General features: G+C 47.5%; 1 protein-coding gene across 1 annotated transcript in view; it reads right to left on the reverse strand.

Annotated features, from left to right (window-relative positions):
• Window positions 1–13,635: 13,635 nt before the first annotated feature.
• foxn2a (forkhead box N2a) overlaps window positions 13,636–26,534 on the reverse strand; it is a 39,818-nt gene continuing 26,919 nt past the window's right edge. Inside the window, exons 2-5 of the mRNA XM_031804748.1 lie at window positions 24,189–24,775; window positions 20,056–20,230; window positions 19,231–19,302; window positions 13,636–17,402 (exon numbers count right to left, since the gene is read on the reverse strand). Coding sequence (XP_031660608.1) covers window positions 16,939–17,402; window positions 19,231–19,302; window positions 20,056–20,230; window positions 24,189–24,761 — 1,284 coding nt within the window. The 5' untranslated portion in view covers window positions 24,762–24,775 and the 3' untranslated portion in view covers window positions 13,636–16,938. The remainder of the gene's footprint in view (window positions 17,403–19,230; window positions 19,303–20,055; window positions 20,231–24,188; window positions 24,776–26,534) is intronic.

Genomic DNA, 26,534 nt, shown 5'->3' on the forward strand with positions numbered 1-26,534 from the left:
GGTCTAAGGCCCTGCATCTCAGTGTTAGAGGTGTCACTACAGACCCTGGTTCAGCGGTCTAAGGCCCTGCATCTCAGTGTTAGAGGTGTCACTACAGACCCTGGTTCAGCGGTCTAAGGCCCTGCATCTCAGTGTTAGAGGTGTCACTACAGACCCTGGTTCAGCGGTCTAAGGCCCTGCATCTCAGTGTTAGAGGTGTCACTACAGACCCTGGTTCAGCGGTCTAAGGCCCTGCATCTCAGTGTTAGAGGTGTCACTACAGACCCTGCTTCAGCGGTCTAAGGCCCTGCATCTCAGTGTTAGAGGTGTCACTACAGACCCTGGTTCAGCGGTCTAAGGCCCTGCATCTCAGTGTTAGTGGTGTCTCTACAGACCCTGGTTCAACGGTCTAAGGCCCTGCATCTCAGTGTTAGAGGTGTCACTACAGACCCTGGTTCAGCGGTCTAAGGCCCTGCATCTCAGTGTTAGAGGTGTCACTACAGACCCTGGTTCAGCGGTCTAAGGCCCTGCATCTCAGTGTTAGAGGTGTCACTACAGACCCTGGTTCAGCGGTCTATGGCCCTGCATCTCAGTGTTAGAGGTGTCACTACAGACCCTGGTTCAGCGGTCTAAGGCCCTGCATCTCAGTGTTAGAGGTGTCACTACAGACCCTGGTTCAGCGGTCTAAGGCCCTGCATCTCAGTGTTAGAGGTGTCACTACAGACCCTGGTTCAGCGGTCTAAGGCCCTGCATCTCAGTGTTAGAGGTGTCACTACAGACCCTAGTTCAGCGGTCTAAGGCCCTGCATCTCAGTGTTAGAGGTGTCACTACAGACCCTGGTTCAGCGGTCTAAGGCCCTGCATCTCAGTGTTAGAGGTGTCACTACAGACCCTGGTTCAGTGGTCTAAGGCCCTGCATCTCAGTGTTAGAGGTGTCACTACAGACCCTGGTTCAGCGGTCTAAAGCCCTGCATCTCAGTGTTAGAGGTGTCACTACAGACCCTGGTTCAGCGGTCTAAGGCCCTGCATCTCAGTGTTAGAAGTGTCACTACAGACCCTGGTTCAGCGGTCTAAGGCCCTGCATCTCAGTGTTAGAGGTGTCACTACAGACCCTGGTTCAGCGGTCTCAGGCACTGCATCTCAGTGTTAGAGGTGTCACTACAGACCCTGGTTCAGCGTCTAAGGCCCTGCATCTCAGTGTTAGAGGTATCACTAGAGACCCTAGTTCAGCGGTCTAAGGCCCTGCATCTCAGTGTTAGAGGTGTCACTACAGACCCTGGTTCAGCGGTCTAAGGCCCTGCATCTCAGTGTTAGAGGTGTCACTACAGACCCTGGTTCAGTGGTCTAAGGCCCTGCATCTCAGTGTTAGAGGTGTCACTACAGACCCTGGTTCAGCGGTCTAAAGCCCTGCATCTCAGTGTTAGAGGTGTCACTACAGACCCTGGTTCAGCGGTCTAAGGCCCTGCATCTCAGTGTTAGAAGTGTCACTACAGACCCTGGTTCAGCGGTCTAAGGCCCTGCATCTCAGTGTTAGAGGTGTCACTACAGACCCTGGTTCAGCGGTCTAAGGCCCTGCATCTCAGTGTTAGAGGTGTCACTACAGACCCTGGTTCAGCGGTCTAAGGCCCTGCATATCAGTGTTAGAGGTGTCACTACAGACCCTGATTCAGCGGTCTAAGGCCCTGCATCTCAGTGTTAGAGGTGTCACTACAGACCCTGGTTCAGCGGTCTCAGGCACTGCATCTCAGTGTTAGAGGTGTCACTACAGACCCTGGTTCAGCGGTCTAAGGCCCTGCATCTCAGTGTTAGAGGTATCACTAGAGACCCTAGTTCAGTGGTCTAAGGCCCTGCATCTCAGTGTTAGAGGTGTCACTACAGACCCTGGTTCAGCGGTCTAAGGCCCTGCATCTCAGTGTTAGAGGTGTCACTACAGACCCTGGTTCAGCGGTCTAAGGCACTGCATCTCAGTGTTAGAGATGTCACTACAGACCCTGGTTCAGCGGTCTAAGGCACTGCATCTCAGTGTTAGAGGTGTCACTACAGACCCTGGTTCAGCGGTCTAAGGCACTGCATCTCAGTGTTAGAGATGTCACTACAGACCCTGGTTCAGCGGTCTAAGGCACTGCATCTCAGTGTTAGAGGTGTCACTACAGACCCTGGTTCAGCGGTCTAAGGCCCTGCATCTCAGTGTTAGAGGTATCACTAGAGACCCTAGTTCAGCGGTCTAAGGCCCTGCATCTCAGTGTTAGAGGTGTCACTACAGACCGTGGTTCAGCGGTCTAAGGCACTGCATCTCAGTGTTAGAGGTGTCACTACAGACCCTGGTTCAGCGGTCTAAGGCCCTGCATCTCAGTGTTAGAGGTGTCACTACAGACCCTGGTTCAGCGGTCTAAGGCCCTGCATCTCAGTGTTAGAGGTGTCACTACAGACCCTGGTTCAACGGTCTAAGGCCCTGCATCTCAGTGTTAGAGGTGTCACTACAGACCCTGGTTCAGCGGTCTAAGGCCCTGCATCTCAGTGTTAGAGGTGTCACTACAGACCCTGGTTCAGCGGTCTAAGGCCCTGCATCTCAGTGTTAGAGGTGTCACTACAGACCCTGGTTCAGCGGTCTAAGGCCCTGCATCTCAGTGTTAGAGGTGTCACTACAGACCCTGGTTCAGCGGTCTAAGGCCCTGCATCTCAGTGTTAGAGGTGTCACTACAGACCCTGGTTCAACGGTCTAAGGCCCTGCATCTCAGTGTTAGAGGTGTCACTACAGACCCTGGTTCAGCGGTCTAAGGCCCTGCATCTCAGTGTTAGAGGTGTCACTACAGACCCTGGTTCAGCGGTCTAAGGCCCTGCATCTCAGTGTTAGAGGTGTCACTACAGACCCTGGTTCAGCGGTCTAAGGCCCTGCATCTCAGTGTTAGAGGTGTCACTACAGACCCTGGTTCAGCGGTCTAAGGCACTGCATCTCAGTGTTAGAGGTGTCACTACAGACCCTGGTTCAGCGGTCTAAGGCCCTGCATCTCAGTGTTAGAGGTGTCACTACAGACCCTGGTTCAGCGGTCTAAGGCCCTGCATCTCAGTGTTAGAGGTGTCACTACAGACCCTGATTCAGCGGTCTAAGGCCCTGCATCTCAGTGTTAGAGGTGTCACTACAGACCCTGGTTCAGCGGTCTCAGGCACTGCATCTCAGTGTTAGAGGTGTCACTACAGACCCTGGTTCAGCGGTCTAAGGCCCTGCATCTCAGTGTTAGAGGTATCACTAGAGACCCTAGTTCAGCGGTCTAAGGCCCTGCATCTCAGTGTTAGAGGTGTCACTACAGACCCTGGTTCAGCGGTCTAAGGCACTGCATCTCAGTGTTAGAGGTGTCACTACAGACCCTGGTTCAGCGGTCTAAGGCACTGCATCTCAGTGCTTGAGACATCACTACAAACACCCTGGTTTGATTCCAGGCTGTATCACAACCAGCTGTGATTGGGAGTCCCATAGGGGGGTGCACAATTGGCACGGGTTTGGCCGGTGTAGGCCATCATTGTAAATAACAATTTGTTCTTTAACTGCCTTGCCTAGTTAAATAAAGGTTCAATAAAAAATTGCTGTGTATTTCTTACATAATCTTATCTCTTTGCTGTAGTGTATAGCCATGAAATAATATTTTGTAAGAGAGGGCATTCCTTCATTCCTTGCATGTTCCCTGTGTGTGTGTGTGTGTTGTCCTGTCACACACACAATACACAACCTTAGAACACAATGTCAGTCTGTATTGCAATACCGTTTTACACCGGGGCCCAATGCTGGACATGATAACTTAAAACCCACTAGAGTCGATGTCCGCACCCCCACAGAAATGTAATTAGCGTAATAACAGAATCCCCATTCAAATCTGTCAGTTTAAGCTAGAGAAGCCAGCAGAACATCCCACCTCAGATCCTGAACATAGCCTCGATATCACAGCAGGACAGATAAATGAAGAACCCCAAGCCCAGGGGACCCCACACCCTCCTAGCACCCCCCCCCCCCTGTCAAACAAGCCACAGATTGTAATCCATATGGACTCAAACGAGAAATATATATAAGAAAATACACTTTTTCACAAACACACAGTGTCTAAACTCTAGTGTCCAAACACCCAGCGTGCGCCCTAGACCTTCTGTATGAGGACCAATTAGGGTCACCCAGCCAAATAATGATAAACACAGGCACAGCACTCAAGAGAGTGATTGAAAAGGCTTCTTCTACATTCCTCCACGCACAAGTGGTTATCTCCACCCTGCTACCACAAAAAGACTTCTACCCTGCTACCATGCAGCGGGTAAACGCAAGTATTTCCCGTGACTTTGCCTCAAAATCTAATGTTTACCTGGCTCACCACTTCACCCTAGACTTGAACAGCCTTTACGACCAGGTCCACCTAAACAAGGCAGCAGTGCCCACTTTCGCCAGGACCCTAAAGGACATCGCCCTCAACCGCAGCCCTAACAACTCACACAGGAGCAACAGTTCAATGGACACCCCGCCCAGACCAGCGAGACCAGCGAGACACTCTCCCAGACCTGCGGGACCCCCCAGGACCTACACCTAGAGGACCTACATCCAGACCACAGAACCACCAGCCACATTCACACCCCCACCCTGACCAATCAATACTCCCCCAAACCAACCATGCCCACACCCCATGCCCACACCTCTCCTCAGGCCCACTCAGATCAGACTATGCCCCTCCTGCCCCCCAACTCTGCAAAGAGGGCCTCAACATGAAAATCACACATACGCCCAGGCCGTGAGCAGGCAAACAGAAGCAACCCCACTCTACACTAGCCCAAGCCATTGGCATGTATCAGATGCTCAGCAGGCTCTGCTCATACTTACTGGTCTGAGGCCAAACCACAGGACTAACAACATTGGATACTTTATGGAACACAAACCTTCACTATCTCATCCTGGAATATCCAAGGCCTAAAGAGCAGGAACCTGGAATTCACCAAAAACTATAAATACAGACATTGTCATCCTACAAGAAACCTGGTATAGAGGAGACGGACCCACTGGTTACCCTCTAGGTTACAGAGAGCTGGTAGTTCCATCTACCAAACTACCAGGTGCGAAACAGGGAAGGGACTCAGGGGGGTATGCTAATCTGGTATAGAAAAGACCTAACTCATCTATTATTTATTTTATTTCACCTTCATTTAACCAGGTAGGCCAGTTGAGAACAAGTTCTCATTTAAAACTGTGACCTGGTCAAGATAAAGCAAAGCAGTGCGACAAAAATAACTACACAGAGTTACACATAAACAAACGTACAGTCAATAACACAAAATACAATTTTTAAAATAACAATTATTTCATTATTATAAGAACTATTACATAAATCAAAACAGAAACATTTGGCTTGAAATTCAAAAGGGCATTTTTTTTTTTTTTAACTAGGAAAGTCAGTTTACTACTAATTCTTATTTACAATGACGGCCTACCCCGGCCAAACCCTCCCCTTATTTACAATGACGGCCTACCCCGGCCAAACCCTCCCCTTATTTACAATGACGGCCTACCCCGGCCAAACCCTCCCCTTATTTACAATGACGGCCTACCCCGGCCAAACCCTCCCCTTATTTACAATGACGGCCTACCCCGGCCAAACCCTCCCCTTATTTACAATGACGGCCTACCCCGGCCAAACCCAGATGACACTGGGCCAATTGTGTACCACCTTATGGGACTCCCAATCACGGCCATATGTGATGCAGCCTGGATTCGAACCAGGGATTGCAGTGATGCCTCTTGCACTGAGATGCACTGCCTTAGACTGCTACGCTACTCAGGAGCCCAATGATCTCAACAGAGAAAAACATCCTCCTGTGTGATACCTATAGTCCCCCCACTAGAATCCCCATACCTTAATGAAGGCAGCTTCTCCATCCTAGACGAGGACACCAATCCTTTCCAGGGACATCTACTAGTCTGTGGTGACCTAAATGCCAGAACTGGACAAAAACCTGACACCCTTAACACACAGGGGGACAAACGCATACCTGGAGATGACAGCATTCCCTCCAACATATGCCCCTCCCCCATTAGACACAACTACGACAACATAACCAGCAAAAACAGGTCACAACTCTTGCAGCTTTGTTGCACGCTGGGTAAGTGCATAGTCAACGGTAGGCTTCAAGGGGACTCCTACGGTAGGTACACCTATAGCTCATCTCTTGGCAGTAGTACTGTAGACTATGTTATCACTGACCTCAACCCAGAGTCTCTCAGAGCGTTTACAGTCAGCCCACTGACACTCTTATCAGATCACAGCAAAATTACAATCTACTTGAACGGAGTAAGAATCAAGCATGAGGCATCAAAGCCCAACAAACTACATACTATTAAGAAATTGTATAGATGGAAGGAGGGTAGTGTATTAACCTATCAACAAACAATTGGCCAACAACATAACTTAGAAGTAGAAAGCCTGAACAATATATTTGACCTTTCAGCTGACATATCAAATGTAAGTTCTGGCAGAAAACCTAAGACAACTAACAATGAGAAATGGTTTGATGAAAAATGTATAAACCTAAGAAAGAAATTGATTAAACCTATCCAACCAAAAACACAGAGAACCAGAAAACCTTAGCTTACGCCTTCACTGTGGTGGAACACAAAAACAAATACACAAAGAAAAAAGAAGGAACAGAATGACAGAAAACAGCTCATTGTGATTGAGGAATCCATAGAATCAAATCACTTCAGGGAAAATTGGAACACACTAAACAAACAACACAAAGAGCTATCTATCCAAAATGGAGATGTATGGATAAACCACTTCTCCAACCTTTTCGGCCATATAACAAAGAACCAAGGGCAAAAAACATATAGCAGTGCATTCAGAAAGTATTCAGTCCCCTTGACGTTTTCCACATTTTGTTACGTTACAGCCTTATTCTAAAATGGATCAAATCAAATATATTCCTCATCAATCTACACACAATACCCCATAATGACAAAGCGAAAATAGTTTTTTTGAAATGCTAATTTATTAAATGTAAAAAACAGAAATACCTTATTTACATAAGTATTCAGATCCTTTGCTATGAGATTCAAAATTGAGCTCAGGTGCAGCCTGTTTCCATTGATCATCCTTGAGATGTTCCTACAACTTGATTGGAGTCCACCTGTGGTAAATTCAATTGATTGGACATGATTTGGAAAGGCACACACCTGTCTATATAAACTCCCACAGTTGACAGTGCATGTCAGAGCAAAAACCAAGCCATGAGGTCGAAGGAATTGTCCATAGAACTCCCGAGACATGATTGTGTCGAGGCACAGATCTGGGGAAGGGTACCAAAAAATATCTGCAGCATTGAAGGTTCCCAAAACATAGTGGCCTCCATCATTCTTAAATGGAATAAGTTAGGAACCACCAAGACTCTTCCCAGAGCTGGCCGCCCGGCCAAACTGAGCAATCGAGGGAGAAGGGCCTTGGTCAGGGAGGTGACCAAGAATCCGTTGGTCACTCTGACAGAGTTTCTATGTGGAGATGGGAGAACATTTCAGAAGGACAACCATCTCTGCAGCACTCCACCAATCAGGCCTTTATGGTAGAGTGGCCAGACGGAAGCCACTCCTCAGTAAAACGCACATGACAGCCCACTTGTAGTTTGCCAAAAGGCACCTAAAGACTCTCAGACCCTGATAAACAAGATTCTCTGCTCTGATGAAACCAAGATTGAACTCTTTGGCCTGAATGCCAAGCGTCACATCTGGAGGAAACCTGGCACCATCCCTACGGTGAAGCATGGTGGTGTTAGCATCCTGTTGTGGGGAAGCTTTTCAGCGGCACGGACAGGGAAATTGGTCAGGAGCAAAGGAAAGATGAACAGAGCAAAGTACTGAGAGATTCTTGATGAAAACTTGCTCCAGAGCGCTCAGGACCTCATTCTGGGGTGAAGGTTGATCATCCAATAGGACAACGACCCTAAGCACACAGCCAAGACAATGCAGGAGTGGCTTCGGGACAAGTCTCTGAATGTCCTTGAGTGGAACAGCCAGAGCCCGGACTTGAACCCAATCAAACATCTCTGGAGAGACCTGAAAATAGCTGTGCAGCGACACTCCCCATCCAACCTAACAGAGCTTGAGAGGATCTACAGAGAAGAATGGGAGAAACTCCCCAAATACAGGTGTGCCAAGCTTGTAGCGTCATACCCAAGAAGACTCGAGGCTGGAATCGCTGTCTAAGGTGCTTCAACAAAGTACTGAGTACTGAATACTTATGTAAATACAATATTTCAGTTTTGTATTTTTTAGGAATTTGTTCAAATTTCTCAACCTGTTTTTGCTTTGTCATTATGGGCTATTGTGTGTAGATTGATGAGGGGGGGGGGGGGAACAATTTAATCAATTTAAGAATAAGGCGTAATGTAACAAAATGTGGAAAAAGGCCAGGGGTCTGAATACTTTCTGAATACACTGAACATGATAATTTACAAAACTTAGAATCAGCTATTAAAGACTAGCAGAACCCACTGGACTCTCCAATTACATTGGTTGAGCTACAGGATAAAATGCAAACCCTCCAACTCAAAAAGGCCTGTGGTGTTGATGGTATACTAAACAATATTATAAAAATATAGACCACACATTCAAATGGGCTATTCTTAAACTCTTCAACATCATCCTCAGCTCTGCTATATTCTCTAATATTTAGAACCAAGGCCGGATCACCCCAATCCACAAAACTGGAGACAAATTTGACCCCAATAATTACCTTGAACTATGCGTCAGCACCAATATCAGAAACAATCCTCTGCAGGATCAAATCAACATTTATTTGTCACGTGCGCCGAATACAACAGGTGTAGTAGACCTTACAGTGAAATGCTTACTTACAGGCTCTAACCAATAGTGCAAAAAAAGTATTAGGTGAACAATAGGTAAGTTAAGAAATAAAAACAACAGTATAAAGACAGTGAAAAACAGTAGTGAGGCTTTATACAGTAGAGAGGCTATACAAGTAGCGAGGCTACATACAGTAGTGAGGCTATATACAGTAGTGAGGCTATATACAGAACCGAGGCTACATACAGTAGTGAGGCTATATACAGTAGAGAGGCTATACAAGTAGCGAGGCTACATACAGTAGGGAGGCTTTATACAGTAGTGAGGCTATATACAGTAGAGAGGCTATACAAGTAGCGAGGCTACATACAGTAGGGAGGCTTTATACAGTAGAGAGGCTATACAAGTAGCGAGGCTACATACAGTAGGGAGGCTTTATACAGTAGAGAGGCTATACAAGTAGCGAGGCTATATACAGTAGGGAGGCTTTATACAGTAGAGAGGCTATACAAGTAGCGAGGCTACATACAGTAGGGAGGCTTTATACAGTAGAGAGGCTATACAAGTAGCGAGGCTACATACAGTAGGGAGGCTTTATACAGTAGAGAGGCTATACAAGTAGCGAGGCTATATACAGTAGGGAGGCTTTATACAGTAGAGAGGCTATACAAGTAGCGAGGCTATATACAGTAGGGAGGCTTTATACAGTAGAGAGGCTATACAAGTAGCGAGGCTATATACAGTAGGGAGGCTTTATACAGTAGAGAGGCTATACAAGTAGCGAGGCTATATACAGTAGGGAGGCTTTATACAGTAGAGAGGCTATACAAGTAGCGAGGCTACATACAGTAGGGAGGCTTTATACAGTAGAGAGGCTATACAAGTAGCGAGGCTACATACAGTAGGGAGGCTTTATACAGTAGAGAGGCTATATACAGTAGAGAGGCTATATACAGACACCGGTTAGTCAGGCTGATTGAGGTAGTATGTACATGTAGATATGGTTAAAGTGACTATGCATATATGATGAACAGAATAGCAGTAGCGTATAGAGGGGTTGGCGGGTGGTGGGACACAATGCAGATAGCCTGGTTAGCCAATGTGCGGGAGCACTGGTTGGTCGGGCCAATTGAGGTAGTATGTACATATGTACATCAACAGCAGACTCCAACATTTTCTCAGTGAAAACAATGTCCTGAGCAAATGTCAAATTTGCTTCTTACCAAAATACCGTACAATAGACCACGTGCACACCCTGCATACCCTTATTAACAAACAAACAAAACAAAAACAAAGTCTTCTCATGCTTTGTTGATTTCAAAAAAGCTTTTTGTTCAATTTGGCAAGAGGGTCTGCTATACAAATTGATGGAAAGCGGTGTTGGGAGGAAAGCATATGACATTATAAAATCAATGTACACAAACAACAAGTGTGCAGTTGAAATGGGCAATAAACACACAGATATCTTTCCTCAGGGCAGTGGGGTGAGACAGGGATGCAGCTTGAGCCCCACCCTCTTCAGCATGTATATCAATGAATTGGCGAGGCCACTAGAAAAGTCTGCAGCACCTGCCCTCACCCTACTGGATTCATAAATCAAATGTGTATTGTTTGCAGATGATCTGGTGGTTCTGTCCCCAACCAACGAGGGCCTACAGCAGCACCTAGATCTTCTGCACAGATTCTGTCAGACTTGGGCCCTGACAGTAAATCTCAGTCAAGACAAAAATAATTGTGTTCCAAAAAAGGTCCACTAGCCAGGCAACACATACAAATTCTATCTAGCCACTGTTGCCCTAGAGCACACACCTACCTCAGCGTATACATCAACACCATAGGTAACTTCCACAAGGCTGTGAAAGATCTAAGAGACGAGGCAAGAAGGGCCTTCTATGCCATCAAAAAGGAACATAAAACTCAACATCCCAATTAGGATCTGGCTAAAAGTACTTCAATCAGTTATCAAACACATTGCCTTCTATGGTGGTGAGGCCTGGGGTCCACTCACCAACCAAGAATTCTTGAAATGGGACAAACACCCAATTGAAAAAATATACTTAGTGTACAACGCAAAACTCCAAACAATCCATGCAGAGCATAATTAGGACAATACCCGCTAGTTATCAAAATCCAGAAAAGAGCTGTTAAATTCTACAACCACCTAAAAGGAAGCGATGCCCACACATTCCACAATAATGCCATCAGCTACAGAGAGATGAACCGAGAGAAGTGTCCCCTCAGCCAGCTGGTTCTGGGGCTCTATTCAGAAATGTAAATAGACCCCACAGCCTCAGGACAGAAACACATTTGGACCAACCAAATTATAAGAAAGCAAAAACATAACTATTTGACACACTGGAAAGAATCAACCGAATAACAGAGCAAATTGGAATACTATCTGACCCTGAACAGAGAGTACAGTGACAGAATACCTGACCAATGTGACTGACCCCAAATTTATGAAAATGATTGACTATGTACAGACTGAGTGAGCTTAGCCTTGCTATTGAGAGAGGCCACCATAGGCAGAAGACTGCCCACAAAATGAGGTGCAAACTTAGCTGCACTTGCTAAACTCCTGCCAAATTTATGACCACTTTAGAGATGTATTTTCCCACAGATCACACAGACCCACAAAGAATTTCAAAACAAATCAAACATTGATAAACTCCCATATTTGTTAGGCGAAATACCGCAGTGTGCATTCACAGCAGCATGATTTGTGGCCCATTGCCATGAGAAAAGGGCAACCATTGAAGAACTATCAACATTGTAAATACAACCTATATTTATCTTATTTATTTTCCCTTCCAAAGTTCAACTACATTCACATTGTTACAACACTGTACATAGCCAATAATATAACATTTAAAATGTCGATATTCTTTGAGTGTTTACTAATGTTTCCCTTGTTTATTTCCCTTTTGTTTACTGTCTATCCATTTGCTTTGGCAATGTAAACATGTTTCCCATGCCAATAAAGCCGTTTGAATTGAATTGATATATGTTTTTCTGCGTCTCAATCCACTGCTTCCTCCGATGTCGCTCATCCACAGAGCTAGAGCAATGTTTGTCAGACCATGAGTCACCTGCTGTGAAAGGTGACAGAGCTGGAGCAATGTTTGTCAGACCATGAGTCACCTGCGGTGAAAGGTGACAGAGCTAGAGCAATGTTTGTCAGACCATGAGTCACCTGCGGTGAAAGGTGACAGAGCTAGAGCAATGTTTGTCAAACCATGAGACATCCCCCAAAAAATGTCCTTCTCACAATCGTCTGTAGCGTCTGAACGGTTTGTCTATAACCTATTATGAACCCTCTATGGAAAGTTGAGACTCTCACGAACACCATGGTGTTGCTCAATGACCCCAACAAGCATCTTGGGACTCTAAAGTCGACACAGCCGATCTGTCGACTTCTGTCTGTAGCGTCCGAACAGTTGGGGCTACACACTTATAATCCCTCAGTGTAAAGGTGAGACTCTCACGAACAGGGCTTAGACTGTAATGGGTTATTAACCAGGAAAATACTATCTAGACATGAATAAAACAGATTTATCTGTGTTACATCACCAAGTTTAGAAGTAAACTCATTGATAAAAGAATGTTTCACTACTAGAGGATGCTACTGTATTATCTAGGTCTAAGAATATAATTATATATCAGCTAAGACTTGTTAAAATCCCCTAAAGTCAATGTCCCTGCCCCAGCAGAAATCTAATTAGCATAATAATCGATCTCAAACCACCGCGGCTATGTAACACTTTTAACCTTTAACGAGGCAAGTCAGTTGAGAACAAACTCTTATTTCCAATGACAGCCTACACCGGCCAAACCCAGACAACGCTGGGCCAATTGTGCACCGCCTTACGGGACTTCCAATCACGTCCGGTTGTGATACAGCCTGGATTCAAACCAGGGTATCTGTAGTGTCACCACTAGCACTGAAATGCAGTGCCTTAGACCGCTGCGCCACTCGAAAGCCCTTAAAACAATTCTATATAGTTTAGAACCCCCCGGCATAGACAGGGTTGACTGTTTAGTGCATCTCTCAGATACAGGACAGACACTTTTTTTGTGGGGCATATAGTTATTCCATGTATTGAATCTGTTATTCAGTGCATTTGTATGGGCTAATAGCAGTCAGGCCAAAAATAATTCCTCATCAAATATTATTTTTGATACTTCAAGGGGTCTTATAATTAGAACAAATCACAAAAAAGTAGTTACCTCCTTAGTTTAGAAATGATTTTGACCGTTTTAACCACGTTAGCACTCTGTTTCGAAGTAAGAAATAAAATGTGTTTTACATTTTAAAGGAGAATGACACAAAAAAATACTTTTGGGACAAAGGGACCTATAATTATTTGCATTTCAACAGTCACTTCTGACCTCCATTACGTTTTACATTTTAGTGATTGCCTCCTCTAAACAGCAGGTGGCGATGTTGATCACCATTCTATTACTAAAGCATGATCCCTTCACTTTCGGGTTTCATAACCAATGACTGATGGTTTACACAGGCAGACCATTCTGATATTTTTCCCCACTAATTGGGCTTTTGACCAAATCACAGATCTTTTCACATCAGAACTTTTTGGGAACTGATCAAATTTGTAAAAAACAAAACAAATGGGGCTGCCTGAGTCACACATTCTTGGTTGTTCAAATGTGTAGTTTATGGAATGCATCATTATTTTTCACAAATGCACCAGATGTTAATGTCATTTTGGATTGTGCCTCAGATGAAACAGTCCATTTATCCTGATATATCCTTTGATTAGTCAGAAGTTTCTTTATAATAGTTCAAAGTAAACAATAACATGAAAAACACAAAAATGATAAAACAATATTTGTTTTATTTTGTAATACCATATATAATGCAATTGCATATCTTTGGCGAAAATAAACTTTATAAACATTTTATTAACAGAGGTTAGCATACAAAAACCAAAAGGTGTGTCTGTCTAACAGACATGGCAGACGACTGACTGATACTGGGTTGGCAGCTTTAGTTAGTTCAACACAAAACGCTTTATCAGAATCAATAAATTGCAACTGCATTTTTGAAAAAATAAAAATCACATATTCAATATCCAATAACAAGTTTTCAAACAATGAAGCAATCCTATGTATGCAGCTTTGAGTCTAACAATGTATCACTGTGTAAAGTGAAAAATATAGACCCCTGGGGTACCCCACGGTGTGTCTTAGAGCCCCATGTCATGCAGGTAGTCCTAAAGATCCATCTCAAAAACATTCACTTACTAAGACACTCAGGATAAAGTTCACTTTGAGTCTGATAACATCTTCCTTCTAGCTACAAGCACTACAGCATGAACAAGTTACTGGAAGTTGTCCTCAAACTATCTAAGTTTAAACAGAAGTCCATGGGGGTACCAAGACTAACACCAGGGCAACCCTTGGAAACATGTAGATGACTTCTATGGTGGCAGGATCCTAACATGGAGAAGGAGTGCCAACTAATATCTATGGTGCGACTACTTCTGGCAGTCAGAATATTATAGAAACTTAAACAATACTAATTCAGATAAAGGCTGTGAAGTTTGATGATTCAAATCAAATGAGAAGTTCTCAATAGTTAGGAAATATCCATTCATCTGAAACGTCTACGCCGGCTTTCTCTGTACAACACCACTGTTGGCAAAAAATGGTTCAGGATCAATTTGCTCAGCAATTTTCTTCCATCCAGTTCAACAACAAAACAATCGGTACACTTGGCAGTCGTGGTTAAATTGAAAAATCCCTGGTGGAAAGACCAAATACATTGGCAAAATACTTTCTCAGACACAGATCACATCTTTATCACTATATCACATAGTGAAAGTATTGGTCTATGGCAGTAAAATGAAGAAAATCTAAATCATTTTCCAGAGGGGAGAGAGGAAGTAACCTTTCCACTCGCTTCAAATGACATTTATTTGATAGAAGTTCCATTCAATCGTCCCATTATAAATTAATTATAATAAATACATTGATGATTTAATGGACAACATTAATTTGTTCTTTGTTTATTCACAGACAGTGTATTCTATGTCCATCTTATTTAGGAGAACCGCGGTTTAGTTCTAACAACAACATTTCCATTCTAGGAACAAAGCGCTTCCCATTCCCGAACAACTAAAAAATAAACTGCATGTCAGACTAAAGTCAGTCCACAAGGTCAGAGTCCTCCTACATTCCCTATTAGTTGGCTTCTAGGGCACCAATGTTACTGTCAGTCACAAAAACTGTGAGGAGATGAACATGGTCGCAATGGTACAAATGAATGTTTGGCACTGCATGCAATCTGTATTTATGGAAGTCAATTCATTTAATATTATACAACAGAAGTGGAAAGTTAAGTGGGCTCATGACAGAGGGCAGTATACTGTCATACAGTGAACCAGCTAAAAGCATTTCTATCATATGGGCATGCTGTGGGCTTTTGGCATTTTGCTTACTAATGCAGGTTAATGCATGCAAGCACCGAAAGAAAACCAGTCTGGCCTCTTCTCTTCACAGGTTCTGTTGCAACATCCTGTACTTCCCGTCACTGAACTCTATGCAATCAACTGGCAGTAAACACATTACTGTACAGCGGAGCGAAGAGGGTGGTGTGCTTCCTGATTTTCGCCTCCCTCCTCCCTTTGTGGTTTCTTATTGTGGAGCAAGACAAAGCAAAGCCTCTTTCTGGCAACACAGTCGGAACTTTGCCACAGCCAACAACAGGCAGTAAATAGTACAATATTGTCAATCTAACCTCACTACAACGTTATTAGAACTAAATCCTTGTCTTAACTTCCCTTTGGCCTGAATACTAAAAGTCAGTAGGTGTGACTAATATTACATGATTGAAAACTGAGCAGCACATCTGCCAGTGAGTGCTCTCCTGCAAGCGCATCGTCTTGGGATCACGATGGTTACAACCGTAGCTGTGTTTCAGCCAGATACACCTTGCATAGGATAGGATAGGACAGGGTAGGGTAGGGTAGGGTAGGACAGGGTAGGACAAGAACAGGATAGATCAAGAGAAGAATCACAAATAAATCCTGTATCAAATGTGTCATTTCTCAGTTTACACACTAAACACAAATAATGTATGTATAACAGAAGAGGGGCCACAGAGGAAAAGCCATGAAGACGAGTGGGTTCTGATGGTACGACGATGTAATGACCTTTTCCTCTCAGTGTAGGAAACCAGAGTGGACTCTTCCTCACCGTGCCAGTCTTCACACAGTCAGTTATCTTTGTTTCATTCTTTTCTTAACACGGCAGTAGCAGAGTTCCAACATTTCCCCACCAGGCTATTACATCCTGACATGGAACCAGTCCAGTGTTCTGCTCTGGGATCAGATTGTTCAGATCACTCTAAACAGCCAGTGCCATGAATCTCACTACTTCAATACATTCCCAATAATGTACTGCTTTTAGACACCAGTGTTGTCATCAACCCAAGAAAAATACCAACATTGAACAAATGAAATAATAAAGAGCAGTTTAAGGTTACGGATCAATTATTGCATCTCTTTGTTATTTCCAGGCCAAGGTTGTCGCCTATCAAAAAACAGTGGCATGTTGTTATTCGATTTTTGCACGGAGAAGGGAGAAACTGAGGAGAAGATGAGAGGTTAGTTGTTTGTTACAGACATGCACTCATTCTCTTATAAATAGGTTCACTTGGAAGAGGATACAGGTTGAGGAGGAAGCATGCAATGCTTTGAGTTTTAAAAACTTTAAGCTTTTTCTGGTCTTGTCTTTTATCCAGAAGAAAATCCTTTGAATTGCGAGGATCTGTGGAGAAGCCATCAGAAACAGGCAGTTCGTTTTGGATAGATGGGTATTGTGATGGTTCTTCACAGTAGTCCCCAAGCACCCCACTTAACCCCACCCACCTGACGCGCCCAAGTTACAAAAGTCTCAATATGGCTTTATTCTCCTGTGTGTGAATGATACTATTGCCATTTGTTGTGTTGGGATAGGGAGGGATTTCCCATCCCATCATGTGTCAAACCAAAAAACTGGCTCAAAAATCAGCAATCAGAAAAGCAGGAGGCGGCACAACCTGGACCTATCAGTAGGACACACAATCAGATCAGGGTTACAGGGGCGGGAGTCTGAGGGCGAGGCAGTACGACCACCTCATTTCCTGTTCAGTTTTTTGCTCTTGGCACTGCGTTTGTTGAGCTCCATGGAGGTACGGATCCCAGCCAGGTGAAGCAGAGACCCGGCCGCCTCCTTCAGCTCCTCATCCAGCTCCGGCTTGGCTGTCAGCTCCCTACGTGCCCTCTTACCTGCCGGGCACTTCACCGAGGAGGAAGAGGGGGAGGGGCGATGAGGAGCAGGCTGGGAGTGGCCGCCCCTCTCGTCCCGGTCCCCGAGGTCAGAGTCCTCCTCTTCGCTATGGAAACCCTCACTGCCGGCGCGGCGTGGGCGCGGCCTGCCGTGGCCTGGGCCTCCTTCATCCAGGGAGGAGAGGGAGGAGGAGGAGGAGCGGGAGGAGCAGCGCTGCAGAGTCATGCTACTGTAGTTGTGGTCCTGCTTAGGATCGCTGCTCACCAGGACCAAGTCTGGCTGGGACAAGTCCAGGGGACTGTCTGGTTCACCTGGGAGAGGGAGGGAAAGAAGAGAGAGATGAGAAAGGGAGATTGAGGAAGAAACCATCTTCACACTAAAGAAACCGTGTTTCTGAATGCAACAGGGCAGTAAGAGTAGCTTATGTGATCAAGAGTCAAGTGTTTTTAATCCAATAAGCAGCAGGCTAGGGAGTGTCCGTGTGTCCAGCAGGCTAGGGAGTGTCCGTGTGTCCAGCAGGCTAGGGAGTGTCCGTGTGCCCAGCAGGCTAGGAAGTGTCCGTGTGCCCAGCAGGCTAGGGAGTGTCCGTGTGCCCAGCAGGCTAGGGAGTGTCCGTGTGCCCAGCAGGCTAGGGAGTGTCCGTGTGTCCAGCAGGCTAGGGAGTGTCCGTGTGCCCAGCAGGCTAGGGAGTGTCCGTGTGCCCAGCAGGCTAGGGAGTGTCCGTGTGTCCAGCAGGCTAGGGAGTGTCCGTGTGTCCAGCAGGCTAGGGAGTGTCCGTGTGTCCAGCAGGCTAGGGAGTGTCCGTGTGTCCAGCAGGCTAGGGAGTGTCCATGTGCCCAGCAGGCTAGGGGGTGTCCGTGTGCCCAGCAGGCTAGGGAGTGTCCGTGTGTCCAGCAGGCTAGGGAGTGTCCGTGTGTCCAGCAGGCTAGGGAGTGTCCGTGTGTCCAGCAGGCTAGGGAGTGTCCGTGTGTCCGTGTGTCCAGCAGGCTAGGGAGTGTCCGTGTGCCCAGCAGGCTAGGGAGTGTCCGTGTGCCCAGCAGGCTAGGGAGTGTCCGTGTGTCCAGCAGGCTAGGGAGTGTCCGTGTGTCCAGCAGGCTAGGGAGTGTCCGTGTGTCCAGCAGGCTAGGGAGTGTCCGTGTGTCCAGCAGGCTAGGGAGTGTCCGTGTGTCCAGCAGGCTAGGGAGTGTCCGTGTGTCCAGCAGGCTAGGGAGTGTCCGTGTGTCCAGCAGGCTAGGGAGTGTCCGTGTGTCCAGCAGGCTAGGGAGTGTCCGTGTGTCCAGCAGGCTAGGGAGGGTCCGTGTGTCCAACAGGCTAGGGAGGGTCCGTGTGTCCAACAGGCTAGGGAGTGTCCGTGTGTCCAGCAGATAACAGCAATTAAGATTCATAACAGCAGAGGCAGAAGTGTCTCGTGGAATGAACACTTAAAACACATGGGGGGGGGCATGAAATACAACACCACTTATTCACAGGAAGATAATTCTATATGCAACCTTGTCTGGCTTGGAACGGGACTATGCAGGACTTCAACTGTGCTGTTGAGTGTACATAGTAAGCAATAGAGAGACACAGGAAGATGTTTTACAAGGGGTGGATAGATGCTGGGCGAGTGATGCTGGGCGAGTGATGTAAAAGCAATACAAGAAGAAAGCGTGAAACGGGCAGGTGACAGAGAGAAAGGGGGACAGTAGTAATGAAAAGGTAGTGACAGAGAGAAAGGGGGACAGTAGTAATGAAAAGGTAGAGACAGAGAGAAAGGGGGACAGTAGTAATGAAAAGGTAGAGACAGAGAGAAAGGGGGACAGTAGTAATGAAAAGGTAGAGACAGAGAGAAAGGGGGACAGTAGTAATGAAAAGGTAGAGACAGAGAGAAAGGGGGACAGTAGTAATGAAAAGGTAGAGACAGAGAGAAAGGGGGACAGTAGTAATGAAAAGGTAGAGACAGAGAGAAAGGGGGACAGTAGTAATGAAAAGGTAGAGACAGAGAGAAAGGGGGACAGTAGTAATGAAAAGGTAGAGACAGAGAGAAAGGGGGACAGTAGTAATGAAAAGGTAGAGACAGAGAGAAAGGGGGACAGTAGTAATGAAAAGGTAGAGACAGAGAGAAGTGGAAGAGGCATGGTGTGGGGTGGCGTCTCTTACATGGGTTGGCGTGGTGATGACCAGGGGCAGAGTTTAAGAGCATCATGGCAGTGGCAGCATCTATGTCAGACTCTGGAAGAGGAGAGAACATGCATGGTGGTCAGTGGAATAGCCTGAGCGTGTGTGTGTGTGTGGCCGACTGGCGAAGGAGGCTGTAGAGGGGTAAAGGAAGAGAGGATTCCTAGCTCTCTCCATACCTCACTTCAGGGGCCCTAAATTATTTATAATCAACTAGAGTGGAGACTGAGTGCTCTGCTCTACACTCTATCAGCATCACCAGGGCCTCTGTAGTCAAGGTTACCAAACAAGAGGGTAGGGGAGAGAGAGACCGTTAAAGTGAGAGACACCAAGACAGAGACACACACACACACACAGAGAGAGAGAAGTGGAGGATACAGATTAGAAGAATCTACCTTGATGCATCTACGATTAGAAATCAAAGACTAAAATGACAGTTGGAGATGAGGGGATGGTGATGCTGAATGTTTTGCCGGCCAATGTTGCATGACAGAAATATGTAGAGGCAACAACCATGTGAATTTGAAATCACATGCACTGGATCAAATCTAATACCAATCCTATTTCTAGATCAGGGATGGGCAACAGGCGGCGGCCCCTCTTTTGAAGGCCATCAATCCCACCCTCCCCATTTTCTTTGTTGTAGAATTGCAAAATGAGTTATAAAATTGCTAAATCTTCTCTCAGCCCAATGGCAAAATGTGTAGAATTGCAGCAAACTTGCTATAAAAACAGCAACATTTTCTTTACACCTCTTGGCAAAATGTGTAGCATTGTACAAAATTAACAAAAAAAGTCAGGAATCACCTTTGAGGGAGCAGCCCTGCAGGAAGTGGTGTCTGGGTGGTGAGGAGGCGCTGGGTGGTGAGGCGGGTGGTGTGCAGAAGGTATGTGCTGCAGGGAAGTGCTGCTTCTTCAGGGCCTGGATCAGGTTGGGTCTGTACTCTGGGTCCACACACCACAGAGAACCCTTACCATTCACCTGAAAAAACATCACATACTACATCACAAAGCAGTAAGACTGACCTGAGAGGTGTTCATTGGGGCACATCGTAACAAAATGGTTCCAAACCGAGCATTTCTTATTGGATAAATTCATATAGAATCTCACGGTAGTATCAAGAGATACTTTGGTAAAGTACTGATCATGACTAGGCTTACTAGATTTTCCACAGCCAACACCTAGAACTTTTTTGCCTGCTTGGCTGACTCTCACGGTAGTCTGACTAGTGCTGGGCGATATGGCCAAAACAATATATCAGGATATTCTCATTTTTGACAGTATGGTGGTATCTGACAGTATGGTGGTATCTGACAGTATGGTGGTATCTGACAGTATGGTGGTATCTGACAGTATGGTGGTATCTGACAGTATGGTGGTATCTGACAGTATGGTGGTATCTGACAGTATGGTGGTATCTGACAGTATGGTGGTATCTGACAGTATGGTGGTATCTGACAGTATGGTGGTATCTGACAGTATTTTATGTTTCTGAATAATAAACAGTTTTAAATATGTTCTGAGTATTGCATGACCATAGAACATCAACTCATGTATTCTAGTGGCTTTTAACAGGCTTTCTCCATTCAGATTGTTTTATACTCTGCTAAACTAGGACAAACTTTGATGACTCATAATGCAGTCACCTGAGCATGTGATAAACCATCCAGACCCTGCTGGGTGAACTGCATGATGGGAGGAAAACAGTCGATAAACAATCCACACCGTCCTTAAATGATTTATTACAGGGTTGGACTGAGTTTAGCTTTTTATAGTGCTGTCCATGTGACTTGCCTTTTTAGAACCTCTCACTACAGTAGCCAAAGACATGTGAAGGCATTGTCATATCCTGTATGCAAGTTCATGAACTACGACTGAGACAACACGTCTCCATGGTGTTTTCACAAGAAAAACAAATGTTTACGTGGGTGTGGGGGGTGAGAGTGTATAAATGGTGCTCTCATTATGTATCTCTGGGGTTCTGTCCAGGAGGAGGAGGAAGGAGCGAGGGAGGAGGGATATAACCTTGACTCAGATTACCAGCCGGCTCGCAGGCAGGAAGGAGGAAATGTCACCATGGCAACGCAAACCACCAGGCAGCGTGTCATCTGAAACCAGTGCTGCGCGCTCACTCAGCTCAGCAGACGGGTGGGCTCACACTGAGCCCCCAGCACACTGAACTCAGAGAGGCTGTCTACATTGTGATGCACAGGACAACAGTCCTGCTGCCGCTGAGCTCATTTCTACTTCTAACTGGTCTTCAGCCCCTCCTAGCAGACTACATGCCATCTAGCCACTGAGCCCATTGTAACAGTATAGTTATATTCTCTTTGTCCCCGAGCTGAGCTTGAACCAGTGTCCAACACAACTACAGAAACCATGTCTCTTTCCTATATATGCTCTACTTTCTCCCTCACTTCGTCCTTTCATTTCCCTTCTCTACCCCTTCTTTCACAGACACTCTTTCACAGACACTCTTTCACAGACACTCGTCTCTCTCCCTCTGTTTGTGCAGGTCAGGTCTTCAGTCCTGGGCCTGTCTTCTGCCTGGCGCTACAGTTGCAGTGTGTGTGTGTGTGTGTGTGTGTGTGTGTCCACTGCCTGGTCGTGGCGCTACAGTTGCAGTGTGTGTGTGTGTGTGTCCACTGCCTGGTCGTGGCGCTACAGTTGCAGTGTGTGTGTGTGTGTGTGTGTCCACTGCCTGGTCGTGGCGCTACAGTTGCAGTGTGTGTGTGTGTGTGTGTGTGTGTGTGTGTGTATGTATGTGTGTGTCCACTGCCTGGACGTGGCGCTACAGTTGCAGTGTGTGTGTGTCCACTGCCTGGTCGTGGCGCTACAGTTGCAGTGTGTGTGTGTGTCCACTGCCTGGACGTGGCGCTACAGTTGCAGTGTGTGTGTGTGTGTGTCCACTGCCTGGACGTGGCGCTACAGTTGCAGTGTGTGTGTGTGTGTGTCCACTGCCTGGACGTGGCGCTACAGTTGCAGTGTGTGTGTGTCCACTGCCTGGACGTGGCGCTATAGTTGCAGTGTGTGTGTGTGTCCACTGCCTGGTCGTGGCGCTACAGTTGCAGTGTGTGTGTGTGTGTGTGTGTGTGTGTGTGTCCACTGCCTGGACGTGGCGCTACAGTTGCAGTGTGTGTGTGTGTGTGTCCACTGCCTGGACGTGGCGCTACAGTTGCAGTGTGTGTGTGTCCACTGCCTGGACGTGGCGCTACAGTTGCAGTGTGTGTGTGTGTGTGTGTGTGTCCACTGCCTGGACGTGGCGCTACAGTTGCAGTGTGTGTGTGTGTGTGTGTGTGTGTGTGTGTGTGTGTGTCCACTGCCTGGTCGTGGCTCTACAGTTGCAGTGTGTGTGTGTGTGTCCACTGCCTGGTCGTGGCTCTACAGTTGCAGTGTGTGTGTGTGTGTGTGTCCACTGCCTGGTCGTGGCTCTACAGTTGCAGTGTGTGTGTCCACTGCCTGGTCGTGACTCTACAGTTGCAGTGTGTGTGTCCACTGCCTGGTCGTGACTCTACAGTTGCAGTGTGTGTGTGTGTCCACTGCCTGTTCGTGGCTCTACAGTTGCAGTGTGTGTGTGTGTTTCCACTGCCTGGTCGTGGCTCTACAGTTGCAGTGTGTGTGTGTGTCCACTGCCTGGTCGTGGCTCTACAGTTGCAGTGTGTGTGTGTGTCCACTGCCTGGTCGTGGCTCTACAGTTGCAGTGTGTGTGTGTGTGTGTGTCCACTGCCTGGTCGTGGCTCTACAGTTTCAGTGTGTGTGTCCACTGCCTGGTCGTGACTCTACAGTTGCAGTGTGTGTGTGTGTCCACTACCTGGTCGTGGCTCTACAGTTGCAGTGTGTGTGTGTGTCCACTGCCTGGTCGTGGCTCTACAGTTGCAGTGTGTGTGTCCACTGCCTGGTCGTGACTCTACAGTTGCAGTGTGTGTGTGTGTCCACTGCCTGGTCGTGGCTCTACAGTTGCAGTGTGTGTGTCCACTGCCTGGTCGTGACTCTACAGTTGCAGTGTGTGTGTGTGTGTCCACTGCCTGGTCGTGGCTCTACAGTTGCAGTGTGTGTGTCCACTGCCTGGTCGTGACTCTACAGTTGCAGTGTGTGTGTGTGTCCACTGCCTGGTCGTGACTCTACAGTTGCAGTGTGTGTGTGTGTGTGTCCACTGCCTGGTCGTGACTCTACAGTTGCAGTGTGTGTGTGTGTCCACTGCCTGGTCGTGGCTCTACAGTTGCAGTGTGTGTGTCCACTGCCTGGTCGTGACTCTACAGTTGCAGTGTGTGTGTGTGTGTGTCCACTGCCTGGTCGTGGCTCTACAGTTGCAGTGTGTGTGTCCACTGCCTGGTCGTGACTCTACAGTTGGGAGATAGCGCCCCATCTTACTGCTGCGTTTGCATTTCCTCTGAAGGAGAGAGAGGAGGGTCTATGACCTTGACTGGTATACACCGGCTCTCCCAGCCTTATCACAGCAAGGGGAGGCACACAGGGGGCCGCAGGCAGGGTGCAGCACTACACTGGCCCTGACACACACACACACACGTCAGGGGGCCTCAGGGTGGGTTAAAACCCTGGCCCTGCCCGTCAGCCATACAGAGAGCTGCAAATCCTATACAGGCACAGGTACAGAGTGGAGGTGTACAGTTAACACTGTTAGTCTAACACTTTGAGCACATTGTCAATGTCACACTACTGCCACTACAGAAAATCAGTGAAGAACTCTAATGACTCTTTGTGGCACCTTTACACAACAAACCATCTCAATGGGGAAGGATACTGTAAGCTCATTTCAACCCCATTAGAAGACCACTTCAAACCCACAACAATGATGTCATCATATCAATCTCACCCTGCAGTGTCTGCATGACAACTTTCAAATGATTAAATAACATGTTAGTGTGACCCTTGTGAGAATCAAGCCCAGGCACTGCGCATGACCTTATAGTTCCCTCACCTTTCCCAGGCTCCTCTCCACCTTGCGGAAGCACTTGTTGAGTGACAGGTTGTGTCTGACGCTGTTCTTCCAGCCAGTGGGGGCCGAGGAGAAGTAGGGGAAGTGCTGTAGGATCCAACCATAGATGTCCTTCACCGGCAGCCTCTTACTGGGGCTCTGCTCTATGGCCATGTAGATCAACAGAGAGAATGAGAAGGGAGGCTTGGACTTCAACAAGTCCCTCTGCGACGAGGAGTAAGAGGATGAAGACGATGGGTTCTGAGGGGCCCCGGGGTCACCCTCGATGTCAAAGAGGGGGCTGGCGCTGGGTTGGGCCCCCCCGGCCACACCGGGCCCCCCTAGGGTAAAGTTCTGGAGCAGGTTCTCATGGAGCCAGTTGAGGTTGGTGAGCTCCTCATCCTCGGAGCCACCGGATCCCCGGTCCAGGCTGGTGGCCAATGGGCTGGCTGCGCCGCACTCCGCCTCCGGGAGAGTCCCCGCCCCCCCACATACGCCCCTAAGCCCCGCCCTCTCCTCCTGCATCCCCGGCGTTTCAGCTTTCTTATCCGGTGACATCCCGATGATTGGACCCATTAAACCAGGTAGGTCTGGAGAGGAGAGAAATGGTTAGAAAACAACTGCAGGATAGGACACACTAGTGGAGGGGGCTACAGAACAGAGACGGTGGCTACAGAACAGAGACGGTGGCTACAGAACAGAGACGGTGGCTACAGAACAGAGACGGTGGCTACAGAACAGAGACGGTGGCTACAGAACAGAGACGGGGGCTACACAGAGACGGGGGCTACACAGAGACGGTGGCTACACAGAGACGGTGGCTACACAGAGACGGTGGCTACACAGAGACGGTGGCTACACAGAGACGGTGGCTACACAGAGACGGTGGCTACACAGAGACGGTGGCTACACAGAGACGGTGGCTACACAGAGACGGTGGCTACATAGAGACAGTGGCTACATAGAGACAGTGGCTACATAGAGACAGTGGCTACATAGAGACAGTGGCTACATAGAGACAGTGGCTACATAGGCCAGAACCAGTGGCTTTAAGTGGCTACATAAAAACTGTGGTGGAAACATAGAACTTTCCTTCACACAGCGACACAGTAGTTATGCTGTGGAATGAGGAGGGAGCTGCTTTCCCAACACCACTGCAAACGTGAAATAAATTGATGTGACACATTGAAATTATGTGCTCTTCCAAGCACTCAACGTGTTTGTCTAAGGTTGGCCTGAGGGCAAGCATGGGCAGGGTACACCCCCATCGGTCTGTCCTGCATGTCTCTGTCCCGCTCTCCCACCAAATGGAGAGACTATCCCCTCTCCTCCTCCTTTCTCCCCCCTCTCCCACGCAGGCTGATGGTAGAGAGACTATCCCCTCTCCCACACAGGCTGATGGTAGAGAGACTATCCCCTCTCCCACGCAGGCTGATGGTAGAGAGACTATCCCCTCTCCCACGCAGGCTGATGGTAGAGAGACTATCCCCTCTCCCACACAGGCTGATGGTAGAGAGACTATCCCCTCTCCCACGCAGGCTGATGGTAGAGAGACTATCCCCTCTCCCACACAGGCTGATGGTAGAGAGACTATCCCCTCTCCCATGCAGGCTGATGGTAGAGAGACTATCCCCTCTCCCACGCAGGCTGATGGTAGAGAGACTATCCCCTCTCCCACGCAGGCTGATGGTAGAGAGACTATCCCCTCTCCCACGCAGGCTGATGGTAGAGAGACTATCCCCTCTCCCACGCAGGCTGATGGTAGAGAGACTATCCCCTCTCCCACGCAGGCTGATGGTAGAGAGACTATCCCCTCTCCCACGCAGGCTGATGGTAGAGAGACTATCCCCTCTCCTACAGGCTGATGGTAGAGAGACTATCCCCTCTCTTACGCAGGCTGATGGTAGAGAGACTATCCCCTCTTTCACGCAGGCTGATGGTGTAGAGACTATCCCCTCTCCCACGCAGGCTGATGGTAGAGAGACTATCCCCTCTCCCACAGGCTGATGGTAGAGAGACTATCCCCTCTCACACAGGCTGATGGTATAGAGACTATCCCCTCTCCTCCTTTCTGCCCCCCACTCTCACGCAGGCTGATGGTGTAGAGACTATCCCCTCTCCTTTCTGCCCCCTCTCTCACACAGGCTGATGGTGTAGACTATCCCCTCTCCTTTCTGCCCCCTCTCTCACACAGGCTGATGGTGTAGAGACTATACCCTCTCTCACACAGGCTGATGGTGGAGAGACTATCCCCTCTCCTTTCTGCCCCCTCTCTCACACAGGCTGATGGTGGAGAGACTATCCCCTCTCCTTTCTGCCCCCTCTCTCACACAGGCTGATGGTAAAGAG

The sequence above is a fragment of the Oncorhynchus kisutch genome, linkage group LG25 (genome assembly GCF_002021735.2).
Source record: "Oncorhynchus kisutch isolate 150728-3 linkage group LG25, Okis_V2, whole genome shotgun sequence".
Lineage (NCBI taxonomy): Eukaryota > Metazoa > Chordata > Actinopteri > Salmoniformes > Salmonidae > Oncorhynchus > Oncorhynchus kisutch.